This window comes from Corythoichthys intestinalis, chromosome 2 (genome assembly GCF_030265065.1).
Source record: "Corythoichthys intestinalis isolate RoL2023-P3 chromosome 2, ASM3026506v1, whole genome shotgun sequence".
Classification (NCBI taxonomy): Eukaryota; Metazoa; Chordata; class Actinopteri; order Syngnathiformes; family Syngnathidae; genus Corythoichthys; species Corythoichthys intestinalis.
In genome coordinates, this window is record NC_080396.1 from 12006922 (window position 1) to 12027460 (window position 20539).

General features: G+C 38.4%; 1 protein-coding gene across 2 annotated transcripts in view; it reads right to left on the reverse strand.

Moving 5' to 3' along the window:
* Positions 1 to 20539, reverse strand: part of LOC130907841 (plexin-A1-like) — a 599840-nt gene that overhangs the window by 251717 nt on the left and 327584 nt on the right. For both annotated transcript variants that reach the window (XM_057823323.1, XM_057823332.1), the window contains exons 5-6: positions 6666 to 6766; positions 1180 to 1303 (exon numbers count right to left, since the gene is read on the reverse strand). In XM_057823323.1, coding sequence (XP_057679306.1) covers positions 1180 to 1303; positions 6666 to 6766 — 225 coding nt within the window. The remainder of the gene's footprint in view (positions 1 to 1179; positions 1304 to 6665; positions 6767 to 20539) is intronic.

Sequence of the window (20539 nt, forward strand, 5' to 3'; positions counted from 1 at the left end):
CTTGTAGCCTTAGCATAGCATTTACATTCGCTTCAGCATTAGGCTATTACTAACCGCCAGCGTCCTCATAAACTCTCGGACAGCTTTTTTAAATACAGTCCGTGGCGTGCGGGTGGGTATAAATAATTGAAAATAATGTATCATATTTTTTTGGACTATTAGTCACACCTGAGTATGAGTCGCACAAGCCCAAAATGCGCAATGAGGAGGAAAAAAAAAAACATATAACTCGCACTGAAGTATAAGTCGCATTTTGGGGGGTAATTTACGTGATAAAATCCAACACATAGAACAGATATGTCATCTTGACAGGCAATTTAAATGTGTGTATTATCATGTGATAGATTTGTAGATGCTACAATATGTGCTCATCTGTCCATATTCCTTCAAAATAGTTGGAAACCTTTTTTTGTTTATTTTGGGAGTGAAACTTTTCAATTTTTACTGACGAAAATATTGCGTAAACGTCGACTAAAACTAGACAAAATTAGTCTGAGTTTTCCTTAACAAAAACTAGTCAAAGAGAAACACATTTCGAAATGACTAAAATAGGACTAAGACTATTAAGTATTATCGTCCAAAAATGACTAAGACGAAAATTAAAATGTCTGCCAAAAACAACACTGGTTTGTACCTATCAGCTAAAGGCATAATTGTATTTTAACCTCATTACAGATTAGCATGATTATTTTTGACTAAATGTGCTCACGTGCATAAGTACAATATAATTACATAAAAAGTAATGTTGTTAAAATCTAAGGTAAAGGAGTTAAAATGAGCAGCCTAAGGCTGAGACAGATAAAAAAAAAAAAATCCTAACAGTAATTTAGTTGTATAAGAAAAATGAATCCAATGAAATTCCAAGACAATAGATTTCATTGTTGCTTTTATTAATGAATGATATCAATCTCACCATAGCCTCCAACAACAACAACCCTTCTGAAACTATGATAAAGGATTGCATTTTCAGCACAGCAAATCTTATATGAGGCGTGTTTGATAGCGGATTCGTTTGGTGTAAATCACTATATTTTCTTGCATGCAGTAACTGTAATGTGCTTTACTTTTTGTTGATACATTTTCTTACTGAGTTATTATAAAGCAGTTTTCATGCATCATAAGTACAAGTCTTGCCGCAGTTTTCCCAACCCCCGAAGAGACTACAACACAACATTATACCTGCACTTCTGACATGGTGACCGAGACGGTGTCAGGTTGGACAGAGAGTCGAACGCACTGATCCACTCTAGTGGTGAAACGCTGAGGTTCCTCCGCACGCTCGCAGTGATCCTTTCTTGAACATCTACGAAGGAACAAACAATAATAATTATTTTAGTGAATCAAAGGCTAATTGTGGACAGAGAATTGAATCTAAATAAATGTTCTTAAAGGGCCCTATTTTCATATGCCTTTTGAAGCAGAATGTTCATGTACAGTAGGGCAAATAAGTATTTATTCAACCACCAATTGTGAGAGTTCTCCTACTTGAAAAGATTAGAGAGGCCTGTAATTGTCAACCTGGGTAAACCTCAACCATGAGAGACAGAATGTGGAAAAAAACATAACATCACATTGTTTGATTTTTAAGAATTTATTTTCAAATTAGAGTGGAAAATAAGTATTTGGTCACCTACAAACAAGTAAAATTTCTGGCTGTCAAAGAGGTCTAACTTGGTCTAACGAGGCTCCACTCGTTACCTGTATTAAAGGCACCTGTTTTAACTCATTATCGGTATAAAAGACACCTGTTCACAACCTCAGTCAGTCACACTCCAAAGTCCACTATGGCCCAGACCAAAGAGCTGTCGAAGGACACCAGAGACAAAATTGTAGACCTGCAACAGGCTGGGAAGACTGAATATGCAATAGGTAAAACACTTGGTGTAAAGAAATCAACTGTGGGAGCAATTATTAGAAAATGGAAGACATACAAGACCACTGATAATCTCCCTTGATCTGGGGCTCCATGCAAGATCTCACCCTGTGGCGTCAAAATGATAATAAGAACGGTGAGCAAAAATGCCAGAACCACACGGGGGGACCTATAGTGAATGACCTACAGAGAGCAGGGACCACAGTAACAAAGGCTACTATCAGTAACACAATGTGCCGCCAGGGACTCAAATCCTGCACTGCCAGATGTGTACCCTGCTGAAGAAAGTGCACGTCCAGGCCCGTCTGCGGTTCGCTAGAGAGCATTTGGATGATCCAGAAGAGGACTGGGAGAATGTATTATGGTCAGATGAAACCAAATATAAATTTTTGGTAGAGACACAGGTTCTCGTGTTTGGAGGAGAAAGAATACTGAATTGCATCCGAAGAACACCATACCCACTGTGAAGCATGGGGGGTGGAAACATCATGCTTGGGGCTGTTTTTCTGCAAAGGGACCAGGACGACTGATCTGTGTAAACGAAAGAATGAATGGGGCCATATATCGAGAGATTTTAAGTGAAAATCTCCTTCCATCAGCAAGGGCATTGAAGATGAGACGTGGCTGGGTCTTTCAGCATGACAGTGATCCCAAACACACAGCCAGGGCAACAAAGGAGTGGCTTCGTAAGAAGCATTTCAAGGTCCTGGAGTGGCCTAGCCAGTCTCCAGATCTCAACCCCATAGAAAATCTGTGGAGGGAATTGAAAGTCCATGTTGACCAATGACAGCACCAAAACATCACTGCTCTAGAGGAGATCTGCATGGAGGAATGGGCCAAAATACCAGCAACAGAGTGTGAAAAGCTGGTGGAGAGTTACAGAAAATGTTTGGCCTCCGTTATTGCCAACAAAGGGTACATAACAAATTATTTAGATGAACTTTTGGAATTGACCAAATACTTATTTATCACCATGATTTGCAAATAAATTCTTTAAAAATCAAACAAAGTGATTCTGTTTTTTTTCCACATTCTGTCTCTCATGGTTGAGGTTTACCCATGTTGACAATTACAGGCCTCTCTAATATTTTCAAGTCGGAGAGCTTGCACAATTAGTGGTTGACTAAATACTTATTTGCCCCACTGTACCTATGAATAGAAGCACGATGACGTCAGCCTATTTCGAAAGCTTAGTAAAATACCTTTCATCCACAAGATTTTCACTAAACCGGCGTATATGCGAGGACACACTAACTGCACCAGAACTCTTACATTGCCACAGACAGGAATACAAAACCCCAAAACACTCACACTAACTCTCATAAAACTGGCATAAAAATGGCGTCACATTTTATGCCGGAGCACATGACCACTGCCTATGAAAATAGGGCTCTAGAAATACATTAGGCCTAGTAAAAACGAATAGTCACAAAAGTCATCAGTAAAGGGGTGAAGCTAAGTTTAAGAGCATTGATAAATATTAGAAAGACATATCAATAATATGGTGTGAAATATTTGACGGTTCAATAGACACTTTAAAAACACATGGAGAATAGTAGTAGCTGAGTTTTCAAGTGGAGCTCTTTTGGCCTGACAATATACCATAGACTTCATGATATTAACGGGTCAGATTCGACTTTCACTGTGCCACGCCTTCAAGTAGGGGGCCATCCCACAATCCGCTTCAGTTATTCAGTCGGCTTCAGTTGGTCATAGCGACACATGCAGCGATCCAATGCCGGATATAGGTTGAAAAAGTATGAAAGCTGTACCGCATGCAAGGAAGAAAGATTGTCTCAGGAGTGATTTGTTCGGGGATTCAAGGTAATTATTATATTTTTAGTTTTTTCACAAGAATTTTCAAAGAAAAAAGCTCTTTGTTGTAAGGCTGCCGCCACATTGTTTAACAGACTAGCATCATTCTTCGACACATTTACGTAAAATAAATGCTAATTCCACAGTTTTTTGCTCTTTTAACAAAGAATCAAGACTGTTCTACGTTCATATCTATAAAGAATTCGGGGATTTAAGCATTTATTCACAAGAATTTTCAACGTAAAAAGCTCTTTGCTGTAAGGCTGCTGCCACAATGACTAACAGACTAGCATCGTACTTCGACATATTTACGTAAAATAAATGCTAACTGCACGTTTTGTTTTTGTTTTCAACCACGAATTGAGACTGGTTTACCCCCATATCTGTAAAGAATTCAGGGATTTAAGCATTTATGAACAAAAGTACTAAAGCTGTTCCGCATACAAGCAGGAAGGATTGTCTCAGGAGTGATTTGTTCGAGGATTCAAGGTAATTATTATATTTTTAGTTTTTTCACAAGAATTTTCAACGTAAAAAGCTCTTTGTTGTAAGCCTGCCGCCACATTGTCTGACTTGCATCATTCTTCGACACATTTACTTAAAATAAATGCTAATTCCCCAGTTTTTTGCTCTTTGAACAAAGAATCAACTTTTATGTTCATATCTTGAAAGAATTTGGAGATTTAAGCATGTATTCACAAGAATTTTCAACGTAAAAAGCTCTTTGCTGTAAGGCTGCCGCCACATTGTCTAACAGACTAGCATCATTCTTCGACATATTTACGTAAAATAAATGCTAATTCCCCAGTTTTTTTGCTCTTTTAACAAAGAATCAAGACTGTTTTACGTTCATATCTATAAAGAATTCGGGGATTTAAGCATTTATTCACAAGAATTTTCAACGCAAAAAGCTCTTTGCTCTAAGGCTGCTGCCACATTGACTAACAGACTAGTATCGTACTTCGACATATTTACGTAAAATAAATGCTAACTGCACGTTTTGTTTTTGTTTTCAACCAAGAATTGAGATTGGTTTACGCCTATATCTATAAAGAATTCAAGGATTTAAGCATTTATTCACAAGAATTTTCACCAGAAAAGCTCTGTTTACATAAGGTGGCCGCCACATTAACTAAGAGACTAGCATCGTACTTCGACATATTTACGTAAAATAAATGCTTACTGCACATTTTTTGCTTTTAACCCACAATCAAGACTGTTTTACGCCCGTATCTATAAAGAATTCAGGGGTTTAAGCATTTATTCACAAGAATTTTCACCAGAAAAGCTCTGTTTACATAAGGCGGCCGCCACATTGACTAACAGACTAGCATCGTACTTCGACATATTTACGTGAAATAAATGCTAACTGCACTTTTTTTCTTGTTTTTGTTTTGTTTTCAACCAAGAATTGAGACTGATTTACACCCATATCTATAAAGAATTCAGGGAATGAAGCATTTATGAACAAAGTATGAAAGCTGTACCACATACAAGCAGGAAGGATTGTCTCAGGAGGGATTTGTTTGAGGATTCAAGGTAATTATTATATTTTTGAATTTTCAACGTAAAAAGCTCTTTGTTGTAAGGCTGCTGCCACATTGTCTAGCAGACTAGCATCATTCATCGACAAATTTACGTAAAATAAATGCTAATTACCCAGTTTTTTGCTGTTTTAACAAAGAATCAAGACTGTTTTACGTTCATGTCTATCAAGATTTCGGGGATTTAAGCATTTATTCATAATAATTTTTAACGTAAAAAGCTCTTTGTTGTAAGGCTGCCGCCATATTCTCTAACAGACTAGCATCATTGTTTGACATATTTACGTAAAAATAAATGCTAACTGCATGTGTTTTTGTTTTTGTTTTTGTTTGTTGTCAACCAAGAATTGAGACTGGTTTACGCCCAGAATTCTAACTCAGGGCTTTAAGCATTTAGTAACAAGAAAAAAAAAGCTCTGTTTACATAAGACGGCCGCCACATTGACTAACAGACTAGCATCATACTTCGACATATTTACGCAAAATAAATGCTAACTGCCCGTTTTTTTTCACTTTTAACAAATAATCGAGACTGGTTTACGCCCATATCTATAAAGATTTCAGGGATTTAAGCATTTTTTAACAAGAATTTTCACCTGAAAAGCTCTGTTTACATAAGGCGGCCGCCACATTGACTCACAGACTAGCATCGTACTTCGACATATTTACGTAAAATAAATGCTAACTGCACGTTTTTTTTGCTTTTAACCAAGAATCGAGATTGTTTTACATCCATATCTATAAATAATTCGGCGATTTAAGCATTCATTCACAAGAATTTTCAACGAAAAAAATCTCTTTGGCTGTGATTCCACTCGGTCAACTTTGATGGCCACGCCAACAATGCAGCCCCCCTATTAATCGGACCCGTGTCCCGTGAATATCATTATGAAGTCTATGCAATATACAATGTATTAACAAATGAGTTGGAAACAATGAATTTAATGGCCTATTTTATTGTTTGTCAAATACAAATGCTGCTTTTAACACCCCTTTGTAAAGATTTAAGTGGAGTAACCCAACATCTAAGTAAATGGGCACTTAGTATGTTGCAAGGAATGGAAGGAAATTGTTGTGCACAAAATGTCTCAAAACAACATGTAAAATACTTTAGGATTAGCATTGTTAATGCTGTGATATGTATATTTTGGCATTTCAGGTTTCTTTAATTCAACAGTTTGTCACAACATGCACAAACACCCGAGCAAATTCATTTAAAAGCATTTATTTTGCATGATTGGTAAACAACTTCAGAAAAAAATGCACTTCCATCTCTATAAAGCCTGCGTGACCAGCAGGGGTGATGCTTTAATCAGTAATGACGCATAGTAATGTAAGAAGTAAGCTTGGTTAATGTCAATTTTATGAAAAAAAATAAAAGATCAAATAGCACATTCCATTAAAGACAACTGATTATGGATGCATGCACTTACATGTTGTGAAGCACACACCAGCCACAGTGTGGGTCCCCTGATCCCAGACAAGCACTGCAGGATGTGTACTGCTCACAGCTTTCCACTGGTACTCGTGTAACCTTAGAGTAAGATGCATACATAGTTAAGAATTCTCGACATAAGGCATCACACAACTTTTTACTTGTTATACAACGTTTAAAAAGGATATACCCGACAGGGGTCTGTGACTGAAACCTAACATTAAAGGAACATGTCCACTGTGACAAATGCTTGTGGAGGCAGTTGCTTACATCTTGCCACTGCATACTTGCAAGTGAAGCTCTAACTCATGTAAACAAACACACGCTGAATGAAACCCGATGTTTTTCCCAAACATTTCTTGCTTGTTTTTTGTAATCAAGCTTGTTTTACAAACCCGAGCAATTGATTTTTGGAAATATTAGACCATCTATATACACTGGTGACTCGGAGTGGGAACCTCTTGGTACCTCAAAATACTACGGTTTGCGATACAAAGTTCACAATAAAGATGATCTGACGATATGGCGGTACAACGATTATCGATACATTGGTCAGGAAATCATTCTAGGATATTCTAAAAACAACTAATAAACAGAAAAACAAGCTTCTGCTGTGAATTGGAATGAGTTTATCACGCGTAGACGTCCAATCCATTTGAACTGGGAGGGCGAATTCGTTCATTCGCTGCCATCACTCCCACTTCAAACGGATTGAACGTCTATGGCCGTCAGTAGTAGCCAATGCCAGGCAATGAGGTAATTTTGGGCCATTTAAGGTTGTTTACCTGTTGATTTTCAGTTACTTGCTGTTGATTTTGGGATATTTTATGGGTCACTTCCTGTTCATTTTGTGTTACAGACCTGGGAATCACCCAAATGAATAGGCAGTGACTCAAACTTAACAGGAAATGACCTGGAAATGCCCTAAAATGAACAGCAAGTGACCTATAAATGCCCCGAAAATCTGACAGAATGACTGTGAATGCTCTGGTTTCCAAATAACGAACGTTCCCAGTCTAAATGGATTGGGTGTCGAGCACCATCAAGGCGGCCTTAGAGTTTTTTTTTTTTTTTGACATTGACACCTTTTTTAAATGATATCTCGATTCTTACACGAACATATCGATAACCTTTTGGGATACAAAGTATCACGATACAGTGCCTTGCAAAAGTATTCGGCCCCCTTGAATCTTGCAACCTTTCGCCACATTTCAGGCTTCAAACATAAAGATATGAAATTTAATTTTTTTGTCAAGAATTAACAACAAGTGGGACACAATCGTGAAGTGGAACAACATTTATTGGATAATTTAAAATTTTTTAACAAATAAAAAACTGAAAAGTGGGGCGTGCAATATTATTCGGCCCCTTTACTTTCAGTGCAGCAAACTCACTCCAGAAATTCAGTGAGGATCTCTGAATGATCCAATGTTGTCCTAAATGACCGATGATGATAAATAGAATCCACCTGTGTGTAATCAAGTCTCCGTATAAATGCACCTGCTCTGTGATAGTCTCAGGGTTCTGTTTAAAGTGCAGAGAGCATTATGAAAACCAAGGAACAAACCAGGCAGGTCCGAGAGACTGTTGTGGAGAAGTTTAAAGCCGGATTTGGATACAAAAAGATTTCCCAAGCTTTAAACATCTCAAGGAGCACTGTGCAAGCCATCATATTGAAATGGAAGGAGCATCAGACCACTGCAAATCTACCAAGACCCGGCCGTCCTTCCAAACTTTCTTCTCAAACAAGGAGAAAACTGATCAGAGTGCAACCAAGAGGCCCATGATCACTCTGGATGAACTGCAGAGATCTACAGCTGAGGTGGGAGAGTCTGTCCATAGGACAACAATCAGTCGTACACTGCACAAATCTGGCCTTTATGGAAGAGTGGCAAGAAGAAAGCCATTTCTCAAAGATATCCATAAAAAGTCTCGTTTAAAGTTTGCCACAAGCCACCTGGGAGACACACCAAACATGTGGAAGAAGGTGCTCTGGTCAGATGAAACCAAAATTGAACTTTTTGGCCACAATGCAAAACGATATGTTTGGCGTAAAAGCAACACAGCTCATCACCCTGAACACACCATCCCCACTGTCAAACATGGTGGTGGCAGCATCATGGTTTGGGCCTGCTTTTCTTCAGCAGGGACAGGGAAGATGGTTAAAATTGACGGGAAGATGGATGCAGCCAAATACAGGAACATTCTGGAAGAAAACCTGTTGGTATCTGCACAAGACCTGAGACTGGGATGGAGATTTATCTTCCAACAGGACAATGATCCAAAACAGAAAGCCAAATCTACAATGGAATGGTTCAAAAATAAACTTATCCAGGTGTTAGAATGGCCAAGTCAAAGTCCAGACCTGAATCCAATCGAGAATCTTTGGAAAGAGCTGAAGACTGCTGTTCGCAAACACTCTCCATCCAACCTCACTGAGCTCGAGCTGTTTTGCAAGGTAGAATGGGCAAGAATGTCAGTCTCTCGATGTGCAAAACTGATAGAAACATACCCCAAGCGACTTGCAGCTGTAATTGGAGCAAAAGGTGGCGCTACAAAGTATTAACGCAAGGGGGCCGAATAATATTGCACGCCCCACTTTTCAGTTTTTTATTTGTTAAAAAAGTTTAAATTATCCAATAAATGTTGTTCCACTTCACGATTGTGTCCCACTTGTTGTTGATTCTTGACAAAAAATTTTATATCTTTACGTTTGAAGCCTGAAATGTGGCGAAAGGTTGCAAGGTTCAAGGGGGCCCAATACTTTTGCAAGGCACTGTATATCACTTTCAAAATTTTGTCACACCCCTACTGGTGACACACTTGATCAAGTGGAGACCTCAACTAGTGTAAAAATCTTTTTTTATTCTTCTCCCTCTTTTCATACTACTAGATCTGACATAGGGTCAAATAATACCGTATTGGCCCGAATATACCGTAAGACGGCCCTGATTATAAGCCGACCCCCTCTTTTTTCAGACTCAAGTTCGAAAAAAGACTTTCTGAACACGAAATTAATTTTTATAAAGAAAATAATTACAGTACATCTGCAAAAAAATGATTACCGTAATTTTCGGACTATAAGCCGCTATTTTTTTCATTCATTTTAAATCCTGCAACTTATAGTCCAGTGCGGCTTATTTGTTTATTTGGGTTAATAGTTAACACTTTTTTTGACCGGCGTCATAAGACCGTCATAATTATAACATGACACTATCATGGGCATTACTGAATGCTTATGACAGATGTCATTAAGTGTCATCTGGCAAATTATGTCACTAACTCCATTTGTGCCCATCTTGGATGTTTTACATCCATTCAAAATATGAGAATTTGCCGGATAACACTAAAACACATCTTCTATAAACATTCATTAATGCTCATGACAGTCTCATGTCATAATTATGATTGTCTAATGACAGTCTTATGGCGCCACTGTCAAATAACGTGTAACCAAATACCATAACTAGCAATTAATGAAACTACTGGAACAGTAACTGAAGAAATAATTAGAACAGTACATGAATTTTGACTGTTATTTATATCTGTAGCGCTGCAATGCATGCTAAGAGGCATGTTGGATGACAACAGTGTTGACAGCAGGTGGTAGCAGAAGTTGACGGTCTCCTCCAAGGGAACAGTGATGGCCAAAGGAAGCTTCTTTTATTAATTATCAATTAATTACGCTTTGCAGCCAATTGGTTCAAAGCTTCACGGTGGTACATTTGGTCTTAGACAGCCTTATGATGCTGCTGTCAAATAAAGTGTTTCCGGTTAATATCTTTTGTAAATATCCCATAATACAGTGAGGAAGGCTGTAGCTTATAGTACAGTGCAGCTTGTCTATGAACAAATGTCGTTTTCGTGTCAAATTTGGTGTGCGGCAGCTTATAGTCAGGTGCGCCTTATCGTGCAAAAATTACGGTATAACAATATATCTAAGAGAAAAAGCATGTTATTTTGCCGCATTCAAATCTTAATATGTGAACATTTAAATATGTAAACTAAAGTGCAATCACATTCGTAAATGAATTGCTACTGGTTTTTGAAATGTAAATAAACCAATCTAATGTGATAAAACAACAAAATTGCAATAACTGCATTAACCATCAAAGTGAGGTCTAACTGTAACTGTAGTCTTGAAGCAAATCTGAATAAGGAAAAACATTGCAATAAAATAATGCAAATTGGTTAAACTTGAGAGTAGCTGAGATCTGTCATGACAGAACATCGCTTCAATGATATATGGTGCCATCTAGCATCGTGAATGGGTATAATGTCTAGACCCCGAATATAAGACGACTCCCACTATTTCAGTCATTATTTCAATGCAAAAAACACCATCTTATATTCGGGCCAATACGGTATGTCCAAATGCAATACTGGAAACAGCTGACCTGCAGCTAAAGTAGCTTTTTAATTTAATGCCCAAAAATGCTCAACAAGAAGAACATATTTGCTCAATTAACATTATACTTTGTTAACTGGGAATATGCATAGTAATGATGTTCATTACAAACTTCACCGTTAAGGCTGATTTACGCTTCTGTGTTGCAGTGACGGCAGACCTACGCAGTTAATGCAGACCTGATTTACGACCCTATGCCGTAGCCTTACATGCGCCTCCCAAAAATCCTGACTATGAGTCACATCAACGCGAATTGGTGTGAACGTCGAAGGACTGTAATTGGTCCGCTTAGAATTAGTTAGTTTCTGGTTCAGCACAACAACACTGCCGTTTTTAAAACATTCGCAAACATCTTCGATGTCGCCTATGCTTCAACATTTGCATTAACAACATTTGTTGTTCAATATTGATCAATATATACAGTGCCCTCCATAATTATTGGCACCCCTGGTTAAGATGTATTTTTTAGCTTCTAATATATATATATATTTTTTTTCAAATAATATGGGACGTTAATGGAAAAAAAAGAGAAAAATCCAACCTTCAATACAAGAGCATTTATTCAGTGGGGGAAAAATCCCACATAAAGAAAAAATTATTTGACATCAAATGTGTGTCACAATTATTAGCACCCCTGGTGTTAATACTTTGTACAACCCCCTTTTGCCAACAAAACAAGGTCTGGGGACTGAGATGGCCATGGGAGGAGCTTGATTTTGTGTCTGGTGAACCATTTCTGTGTAGATTTGGCCATATGTTTAGGGTCATTGTCTTGCTGAAAGAACCAGTGACGACCCATCTTCAGCTTTCGGGCAGAGGGCAACAGATTTTGATTTAAAATGTCCTGGTATTTCAAAGCATTCATGATGCCATGCACCCTAACAAGGTTCCCAGGGCCTTTGGAAGTGAAACAGCCCCACAGCATCACTGACCCACCCCCATACTTCACAGTTGGTATGAGGTGCTTTTCAGCATGCGCATCTCTCGTGGCACGCCAGACCCACTTGAAGTTGAAGCCTGGGACCATGTGCTTTGGTCAGATGAGACCAAGATCTTTTTGGCAACAAACACTCAAGTGGGTCTGGCTTGCCACAAAAGATACGCATGCTGAAAAGCACCTCATACCCACTGTGAAGTATGGGGGTGGGTCAGTGATGCTGCGGGGCTGTTTCGCTTCCAAAGGCCCTGGGAACCTTGTTAGGGTGCATGGCATCATGAATGCTTTGAAATACCAGGACATTTTAAATCAAAATCTGTTACCCTCTGCCCGAAAGCTGAAGATGGGTCGTCACTGGGTCTTTCAGCTGAGACATACTTATAATTGTAATTTTATAGACAAATTATACTATTTAGAGTGGCGGCAGAGAGTTTTGGGGGGCGCGAAACATTTACGTCTTCCTTGGGGGGGCGTAACAAAATAATTGAGAAGCACTGGTCTAGTGACAGTGACAAACTACGTCATCACCCTGAGCGTCGATTGCACGCATAAAACATGGCACCCTCCATAGGTTAAAACATGAATTTAATATTATATATTTTTAAAACAATCAATATTTTGTGTTTGTCATAACACCTTTTAGTAAAAGACAACAATTCTGGCTTATTAGAGCCTACAAGTCCTTAAGTCCGAGGTTCCCTTTAAGATCCTAACCATCCTTTGATATCGTTTCAGTACATAAGCGCTTCTCCCTCGTGTTGGGTGTTTTGATTAAAACCTTCAGCATTTGGACGCAACATATTGTTCCAAAATTACATAATGTAAGTTATTGTTCCCTTGTTTAACTCATTTGCTCCCAAAAACGTATAAATACGTTCTATTTTTAATTGTTTCAGTGTCCCAAATATGTATTTATACGTTGTAAGATGTGCTTTAATGCTTTTGCACACTAACAGTATTTACAATAATTAAACCAATTATGTGTGTTTAAAACTAGGTGTTATAATTATGTTTTCTCATGTAACAGTCTATTCGCTTGTGCTTTAGTGCTTACACAATGAAAAGAGTAAAGTTTCTGTTTTCAGTAAACGTCACCATAATGTTTCATTCTAGTTTCTGTTCTCAGTAAATGATACAATAACAGCTATTTCTCAATAAAACAAAACTTACGCATGTGCAATGAATGCTCTCCCACTTTTCAATAAAAGGCTGCACTCCTCAGGAGAAGGTTAGAGAAGCTTGTTGTGAGCCACTCGCTCCGCATCAACCTTCCTCCTGACGGCCCTCAGCGTAAAACCTTTTCTCTGTCTCCGTTCTGATTCTCTCTCCGCCCTCCCTCAGGTCCTTTATTACTTTCTTAGTACAATAGTAAGTTTAGACCCAACATACGTCTTTTGCATTTTTTTTTTTTTTTTTTTACAAGAGACATCTCTGGGTTCTGATTCAATTTAGCTCCAAAGCAAAAAGCTGAAAATCAATTTTAAAGCAAAAAAACTGGCCACTGGATAGCAGTAGTGCATTTGGTAAGACCCTCAAACTGATTCAACGGCAACGAACAGCCAGGCCGCTCGGCCGGGGCGCCAGCGGAAGAAAACCGAATGGATAACAACCTAGAGGCACTGGACGACCGAGCAGTATGACCGGGACCACCAGTACAGCGGACGATGCCATTGAGTCAGTGCTGCTTGCCGAGCAGACCCCGCGGAGAGAGAGAAAAAAAACATCCATCTTTATGAGACAGGCAACGATGAGGGAAAAGTTTAGTCGGCTGTCGCAGCGGCCACAACAGCGTCATCTCTCAGTTAGTTATGTGTAAGTAAATTGTTACTTTGCTATCAAAAGCTCTATTTGTCTTGTTGTTTATGTTATTTTGTAGAAGGAAAACATTATTCAGATGTTTGGGATGGAACTAAAGCAAAAAATAGCTGCGTTAAAGTCAAAGTTATGTTTGAAATGTATGCTTTCACAAAAAGCTCAATGTCTCTGTTTTTTCATCAGAATATGGAACATTGCTCAAACTAAGCTATTTTCAATGCTGATTTCTAATGAATGGAAAAAGATTTGAACTTTTTTTTTTTTTCCTGCTGAAAGAAAAGAGTAATCTTTCTTTTGGTGGGTTCCATGTTTATACAGCAACATAACAGAATTTTCCGTGGGCCTTGCAAAATCAGTCAAAATCCAGTAAAACGGCCGGGAGCGAAGGGCCTTGCTCCGGTGAAAATGGATGGGAGTGAATGAGTTAAGTGTGTCTAGTGCAGTTTCATGCTGCCAACCTCGTGGGCAAAGGGCTGAGGCCTTAATAGCATCAACGTAATTCAAGTAAATGCACACAACGCAAATGAGGGTATGTAAAATTTTAGCTCTTAAATATGTGGCTTCCTATAACACGGTTTCATTAGATACATCGAAACAAGAACATGAAGCAGAATCATTTTTTTGTGACAAATGGTATATTTTCCAAATACTCTATCAGGCTATTTCAAATAACATCCATTTACAGCTTTAACGCAAACACATATCTCTACTAAATGCATCTTTTTCTTCATTCCCAGAATGAGCAGTGCAATAACAATAGCTTACAGCAGATTCATAGTGACCCGCACCAGATAACTATTATAATACAACCATTATCAACATGTACCTTTTCACAGTACACCAAATGACACCAGATTACTGTTATTACTTGGTGCCTGGTAAAATACCATGTTAGCATTACAGCCTGATGGAGTGGAGGAGAGAGCATTACAAAAAAAAACAAAAAACAAAAAAAAGTGTCACATTCAAGCACAATAGCAGATGAAAGAGAACGGAATTCAGGTTTAGTGACTGGGTGGTGGATGATGAAATGGTTCTTTCATTGAGTTTGAGAAAACACATAATAGTATAGGAAAGTGTTAGCCTAGTGTCTTACAGAGTAAATATGAACCACCATTGTTGAATCAAATATGGCATTTCCATTTCAGGCCTATTTGCTACAGCAAAGACATTCATTTGTGGATGGCAGAAGAAGGGGAGTGGAAGGAAAATGAGGATTAGAAGATCAGGTAGATGTGGATATAAAGAACGGCATCTCTGGTGCGGGAAACATCCTGCAACAGCTTGAGATCCGTGATAATTACTTGAACTACGAAACAACTTCTTATGAGCCTCACTTGTTCGGGTTATGTTGGAGGAGCAATGAAAATATGGACCAGCAGCCGGATGGTAGCGACATATATCTTGTGGCTCGGTCCACTTTTAACCCAAAGTATAATTGCCCCACAACAATCTGATGAATGGCTTCTCTAATGTGAGTCCAGAACCAAGAATTTCAAACAGACATAAACACAATGGACTGTAGAGCAGTTCTTTTAAAATGCTGAAAAACAACTCAAAGTGAGAAATGCTTTTGTTGTGCTTTGGTAATAAAGAGTAAAAGCCGATTGTATTTCCTTATGACTGGACAACATGTTCATTTAATCCACTGAGTGCGTGTGAAGAGGTATCTATATTTGGGGTAAGCTGTTTATTATATGATGAATTTTAATTAGGGCTGTCAAACGATTAAAATTTTTAATCGAGTTAATCACAGCTGAAAAATGAATTAATCGTAATTAATCGCGATTCAAACCATCTCTAAAATATGCCATATTTTTCTGTAAATTATTGTTGCAATGGAAACATAAGACGTATTTATACATTCAACATACTGTACATAAGTACTGTATTTGTTTATTAGAACAATAAATCCACAAGATGGCATTAACATTATTATCATTCTTTCTGTGAAAGGGATCCACGGATAGAAAGACTTGTAATTCTTAAAGGATAAATGTGAGTTTGTATATTGTGGCTAAATATTGCCATCTAGTGGTACCTCATATGCTGTTGTTTAGCCACAACCGGATTCATTACCTTATTACTAGAACTGGGAATCTTTGGGCACCTAACGATTCGATTCCGATTCAGAGGCTACAATTCGAATTATAAATCGATTATTGATTTATTAGCTGCTTTTAATGTTTTGTAGATTAGTTACAAAAACTGTATTAAAAAAAAAAAAAAAAAGGCTTGCAGGCTTAAATAAACGACTATTTCAGTAGCAAGTTAACAGTTAAAAACAATAAATAATACACTCAAATCCCCATTCTGTATCAGCAGCTTTAAACTACATTCAATTAATTTAATGTTGTGAATCAACCGTTAAAGTTGTTAAAATTGCTCACGTTATTCCATAATTTCCCTTCTGTCTACTTTCGACATGTGAAAGTTTTAAATCTATTTTAAAGATAGATTCAAGTCAATATTTTGCCGATTTAGGAGTATTTTAGATAAAAAGTTAATTAGGTTCGCTTGGAAGGTTCGCTACAACAGCCCTGCAGGAAAGTCTACTGCTTTAAGATGGCGGCCGTTTACTAATGCCCGCATCCAGCTTTCTGTACATGTGCCGCTAACGCCACCGAGTCTGTTATTTTGCATCTAGTCCATATAAATATGATATCTACCGTACCATTATGTGGACGTAGTTTGTAGCAGCTGTCGGCAGCAGTCAGGTATGTTGTTGTTTTTTTATCTCGCGGCATGAGTTGAGCTAGAGCCGTGAGTTGAGGCAAGCATGATGTTTAGCTACTCTCGCTCCGTTCCTCATGGCGTCCCGATTACCGCGCGGCGCGCTGAGTGTGTTTTACTTCCACTTTACTTGACATATTTCAATAATCGGAATTTTGATGTTTGCCGAATCGCGAATAATCTAAGAATCGGAAATTTCGCACACCTCTACTTATTACTATTCATCCTTCACACAGCCGCTTGCAACTCAAATGTCATTTAATCCATCTGCAGGTGACAAGGAGAAACATTTTTGATTGATTGATGATTTTACGAATCTGTGCGGATGTGCGCTGGTCCTCATAGGAAACACAGTCTTCCTTCAGGGAAAACATTACCGCCGTTGTACACCGGCGTCGCTAAAATCGTCCCAAACTAAAAAGTCACATAGTGTTGTTTTATGTTAACAAAAGTGCCTGACAAACATAAACTAATCTGAAAGATTTTTCCCGATTTGATTTTCCCTGATTGTTAGATTATTTTCATTCAATCCTTTTCTTTTTGTTTTTGTTCTTCACTCATCAGTCTCGTATTTGGCCTGTTACACAGAAAAACACAGCAAATGAAGCCATTGATCAAAAGTAGTCACAGGCAAAGACAACCTTGGTGGAGGCAGACAAACAAGAAAAAGCTGTCTCGTGACAAGGGGATCTCTCTATCATTATTCCATTCCGGGCTGACATCTAATCGAGCAACGGTTACATCCACATATCCAGACAAGAGTGCGAAAAAGTTTGGGGGACAAAGAGATATATACTATAGGATTTGAAAGTGTTATGGTCCTTAAAAAATAGTGGTAGGAGGTATTTAAGTAAAATTAAACCCTGAAACACTTCTGAAAACAAATAGAGTACTGCATAAATTTAGCAGATTGTGACCACATCCCTAAAACTCTCTTTGCTTGGCAGGAATAACATCAATTATACTGTATTTAATTGTATGGAAACAAATAAATCAATCTCAAATTGCTTTTTTCTGCACACGTTCACACATTTTTTTCTTCCTATCCCAGTGATGTCCTTGTTCTCAATACACAATAAATTACATGCATCAGACACTTTCATTCGTCTTGCCTTGTTCTTGCTCACTCTATAATGGTGTGCGATACTGCCTATTTTGACATCCATGAGGTCCAAGTGGTAAAGGAGCCAGTACTTTCGATACAATTTCAGATACTATTTAATATTACATTTACTAGTTTAGTTTAGTAATATTTAATATCAAGAATACTATCACATATCGAGATAGTTCTGGAAAAATATATTGTTCTCCAGTGGAAAATTCCAAATCCTCACTTTAAAATGTTCTAATGTAAGATAGTCACTCTGGACGATGTGAGTGTAGCCTCCAGCACCACAGTTAAAAACCTAGGAGTTCTATTTGACCCAGACCTATCATTTAAATATCAAATTAAACAAACCTGCAGAATAGACTTTTTTCACCTGCGCAACATAGCCAAAATTAGAAATACTATGCAGAAAAATTAATTCACGCGTTCGTTACATTTAGATTGGATTACTGTAACTCCTTACTCGCAGCTTGTCCTAAAAGTTCCCTATAAAATCTGAAAGACTTTTAACAGGAACTAATAGAAGAGAGCACAGCACCCCTGTGCTCCAAGCCCTTCACTGGCTTCCAGTCGAGTTTAGGATTGAATTTAAAATCCTCCTTCTTACATTTAAGACCATTGATGGTTTGGGGCCATCTTATCTCACAGATGCTCTGGTTCCATACCGCCCCAACAGAACACTTAGTTCTCAGAATGCAGGTTTGCTGGTAGTTCCCAGGGTCTCTAAAAGTACAGTAGGAGCTAGAGCCTTTAGTTACCAAGCTCCTGTCTTATGGAATCAGCTTCCAGCTAATATTAAAAAGGCCGACACAGTCTGTACATTTAAGATTAGACTAAAAACGTTCCTATTTGAAAAAGCTTATGGTCAGGCTAGTTGAAAACAGACTGGACTCACAGTTCAGTCTAAGCTGCACTAGAAGCTATAATGCCCGGGGAAGTACAGCCACTGACTCCTATCCCCTGCTTCTCACTTTACCCACCACTTGTCTTTACTTTATTTCACTTTTCTAATTTTAATATCAAGTTGACTACTCTCTTCATCACTAGTCACCCGGTGTCCCCGTCCCCCTCTCCCCTCTAGGGGAGGGCTATTTTTTAGCCGCAGCCGCCAGACTATCCTGACCCCTGGCTGGATGGACGTCCTCGCCGCCCTCCCAGTCTCATCTGGCTAGAAGGACCCCCTCAAGTTCTCTCACCCCATTGCGTCTCTACAAACGAACTCCTTCTGCTAATACCCATCATCAGTCCTGGTGCTTCTATAGCCTGTCCATCCTGGGAGTGGATCTCTCCTGACTGTGGTTCTCCCCAAGGTTTCTCTTTTTGCCCATGGAGTTTTTTTTTAGTTTTTCCTTGCCGCCATGGAGGGTCTAAAGATAGGGGATGCCCAGGACGTGAACTCATCTAATTAATCTACTGTATCTGATCGTGTATCATATTGACTCGATTGAACTGAATTGAATTGAAGTATGATTCTCAATACGTAGAGCAATGTGTATTCATTTCATAATTGATTTACTCTTTTGCCCCCGCTTTTTTTTTTTTTTATTTATTTTTTTTAATTTTCGGCTTTTGTTTTCATGAACACCATCAATCTTGGTTTATGTGGCAAGATGAATATCAACTTTGGATAGCATCATCACCATACTGGTTCTGGTGTGAAGTTGTAAAAGTTGTAAAGACAGTGGTACCTCGACATACGAACGCTAAGACCAGGGGTCCCCAAACTACGGCCCGCGGGCCTCCACATTTGGTCCGGCCCCTGAACATTTTTTTTTTTTTCCCTACTTGTGTTCTTTATTTCCTGGCTTTTTTTCTGTGAAGAACCCAGAGAGGGTTATTTGGTTATTATCTATTTAATTAATAGTGTTTTATTTACTTTTGTTCCGTGAGGAATCCAGAAAGGGTTATTTGACTGTGGCTTTCTGAAAAACAATACATTTTTACATTTAGGCACTCCTGCAATTGTCACACTTTTTCTGTTACAAACTGACCCAGGCCCCTCATCAGAGAACGGAAGAGTTATGTGGCCCTCACAGGAAAAAGTTTGGGGACCCCCTGGCTTAGACACATGTTATTTGCAATAATACCAGCAGCATTTATTAAGGATTTAGTGTAGGTTTTTGGGCTGTGGAACGAATTAATGGACTTATAATGTATTCTTATGGGAAAATCCTGCTCGACATACAACCATTTCAACTTACAAACAAGGTCCTGGAACGACAATAAATTACATGCATTAGACACTTTCATTCGTGTTGCCATGTTCTTGCGCCCTCTTGCGATATTGCCAAATTTGACACCCATGTGGTCCAAGTGATAGAGCGTCCAGTATTTTCGATACAGATACAATCCAGATACTTTTTAATATTACATGGTCACCATCAATATTGGTTTATGTACCAAGATTAATATGAAATTTGGATAATATCATCACCACACTGGACTATTCTGATGTGAAGTTCTAAATAATTGTATTTCCTTCTTTAACAGTGATATGCTTAAACACTTGCCTTGGCAAAACTGCGTAAAACAGCATTGTAAAAACTCAAAACACACATCAGCCAGGAAGGCCAAATGTAAGAGTAAATTTCAACACCCTTCCATTATTCCTGCTGTATGCTGCCTTTGTTAGCTATTTTAACAACTTCAAAGATGACAAAACACCAAAGACAATTTCATTAAGTAATATGGTGCCATTTCCCCACTGACCTCTAAGTGCACTAAATGTTGAGTGAATTAAATATGAAGCCTCTCTAATGTGGTGCCAGGCATAGCACTCTTTCATCGTGTAGTACTGCACATCGCCACATTTTTCTGAAGGCTAGTCAAATCGATAGACGCAGGTGCATCATCAGCCCGTTATGTCACCGT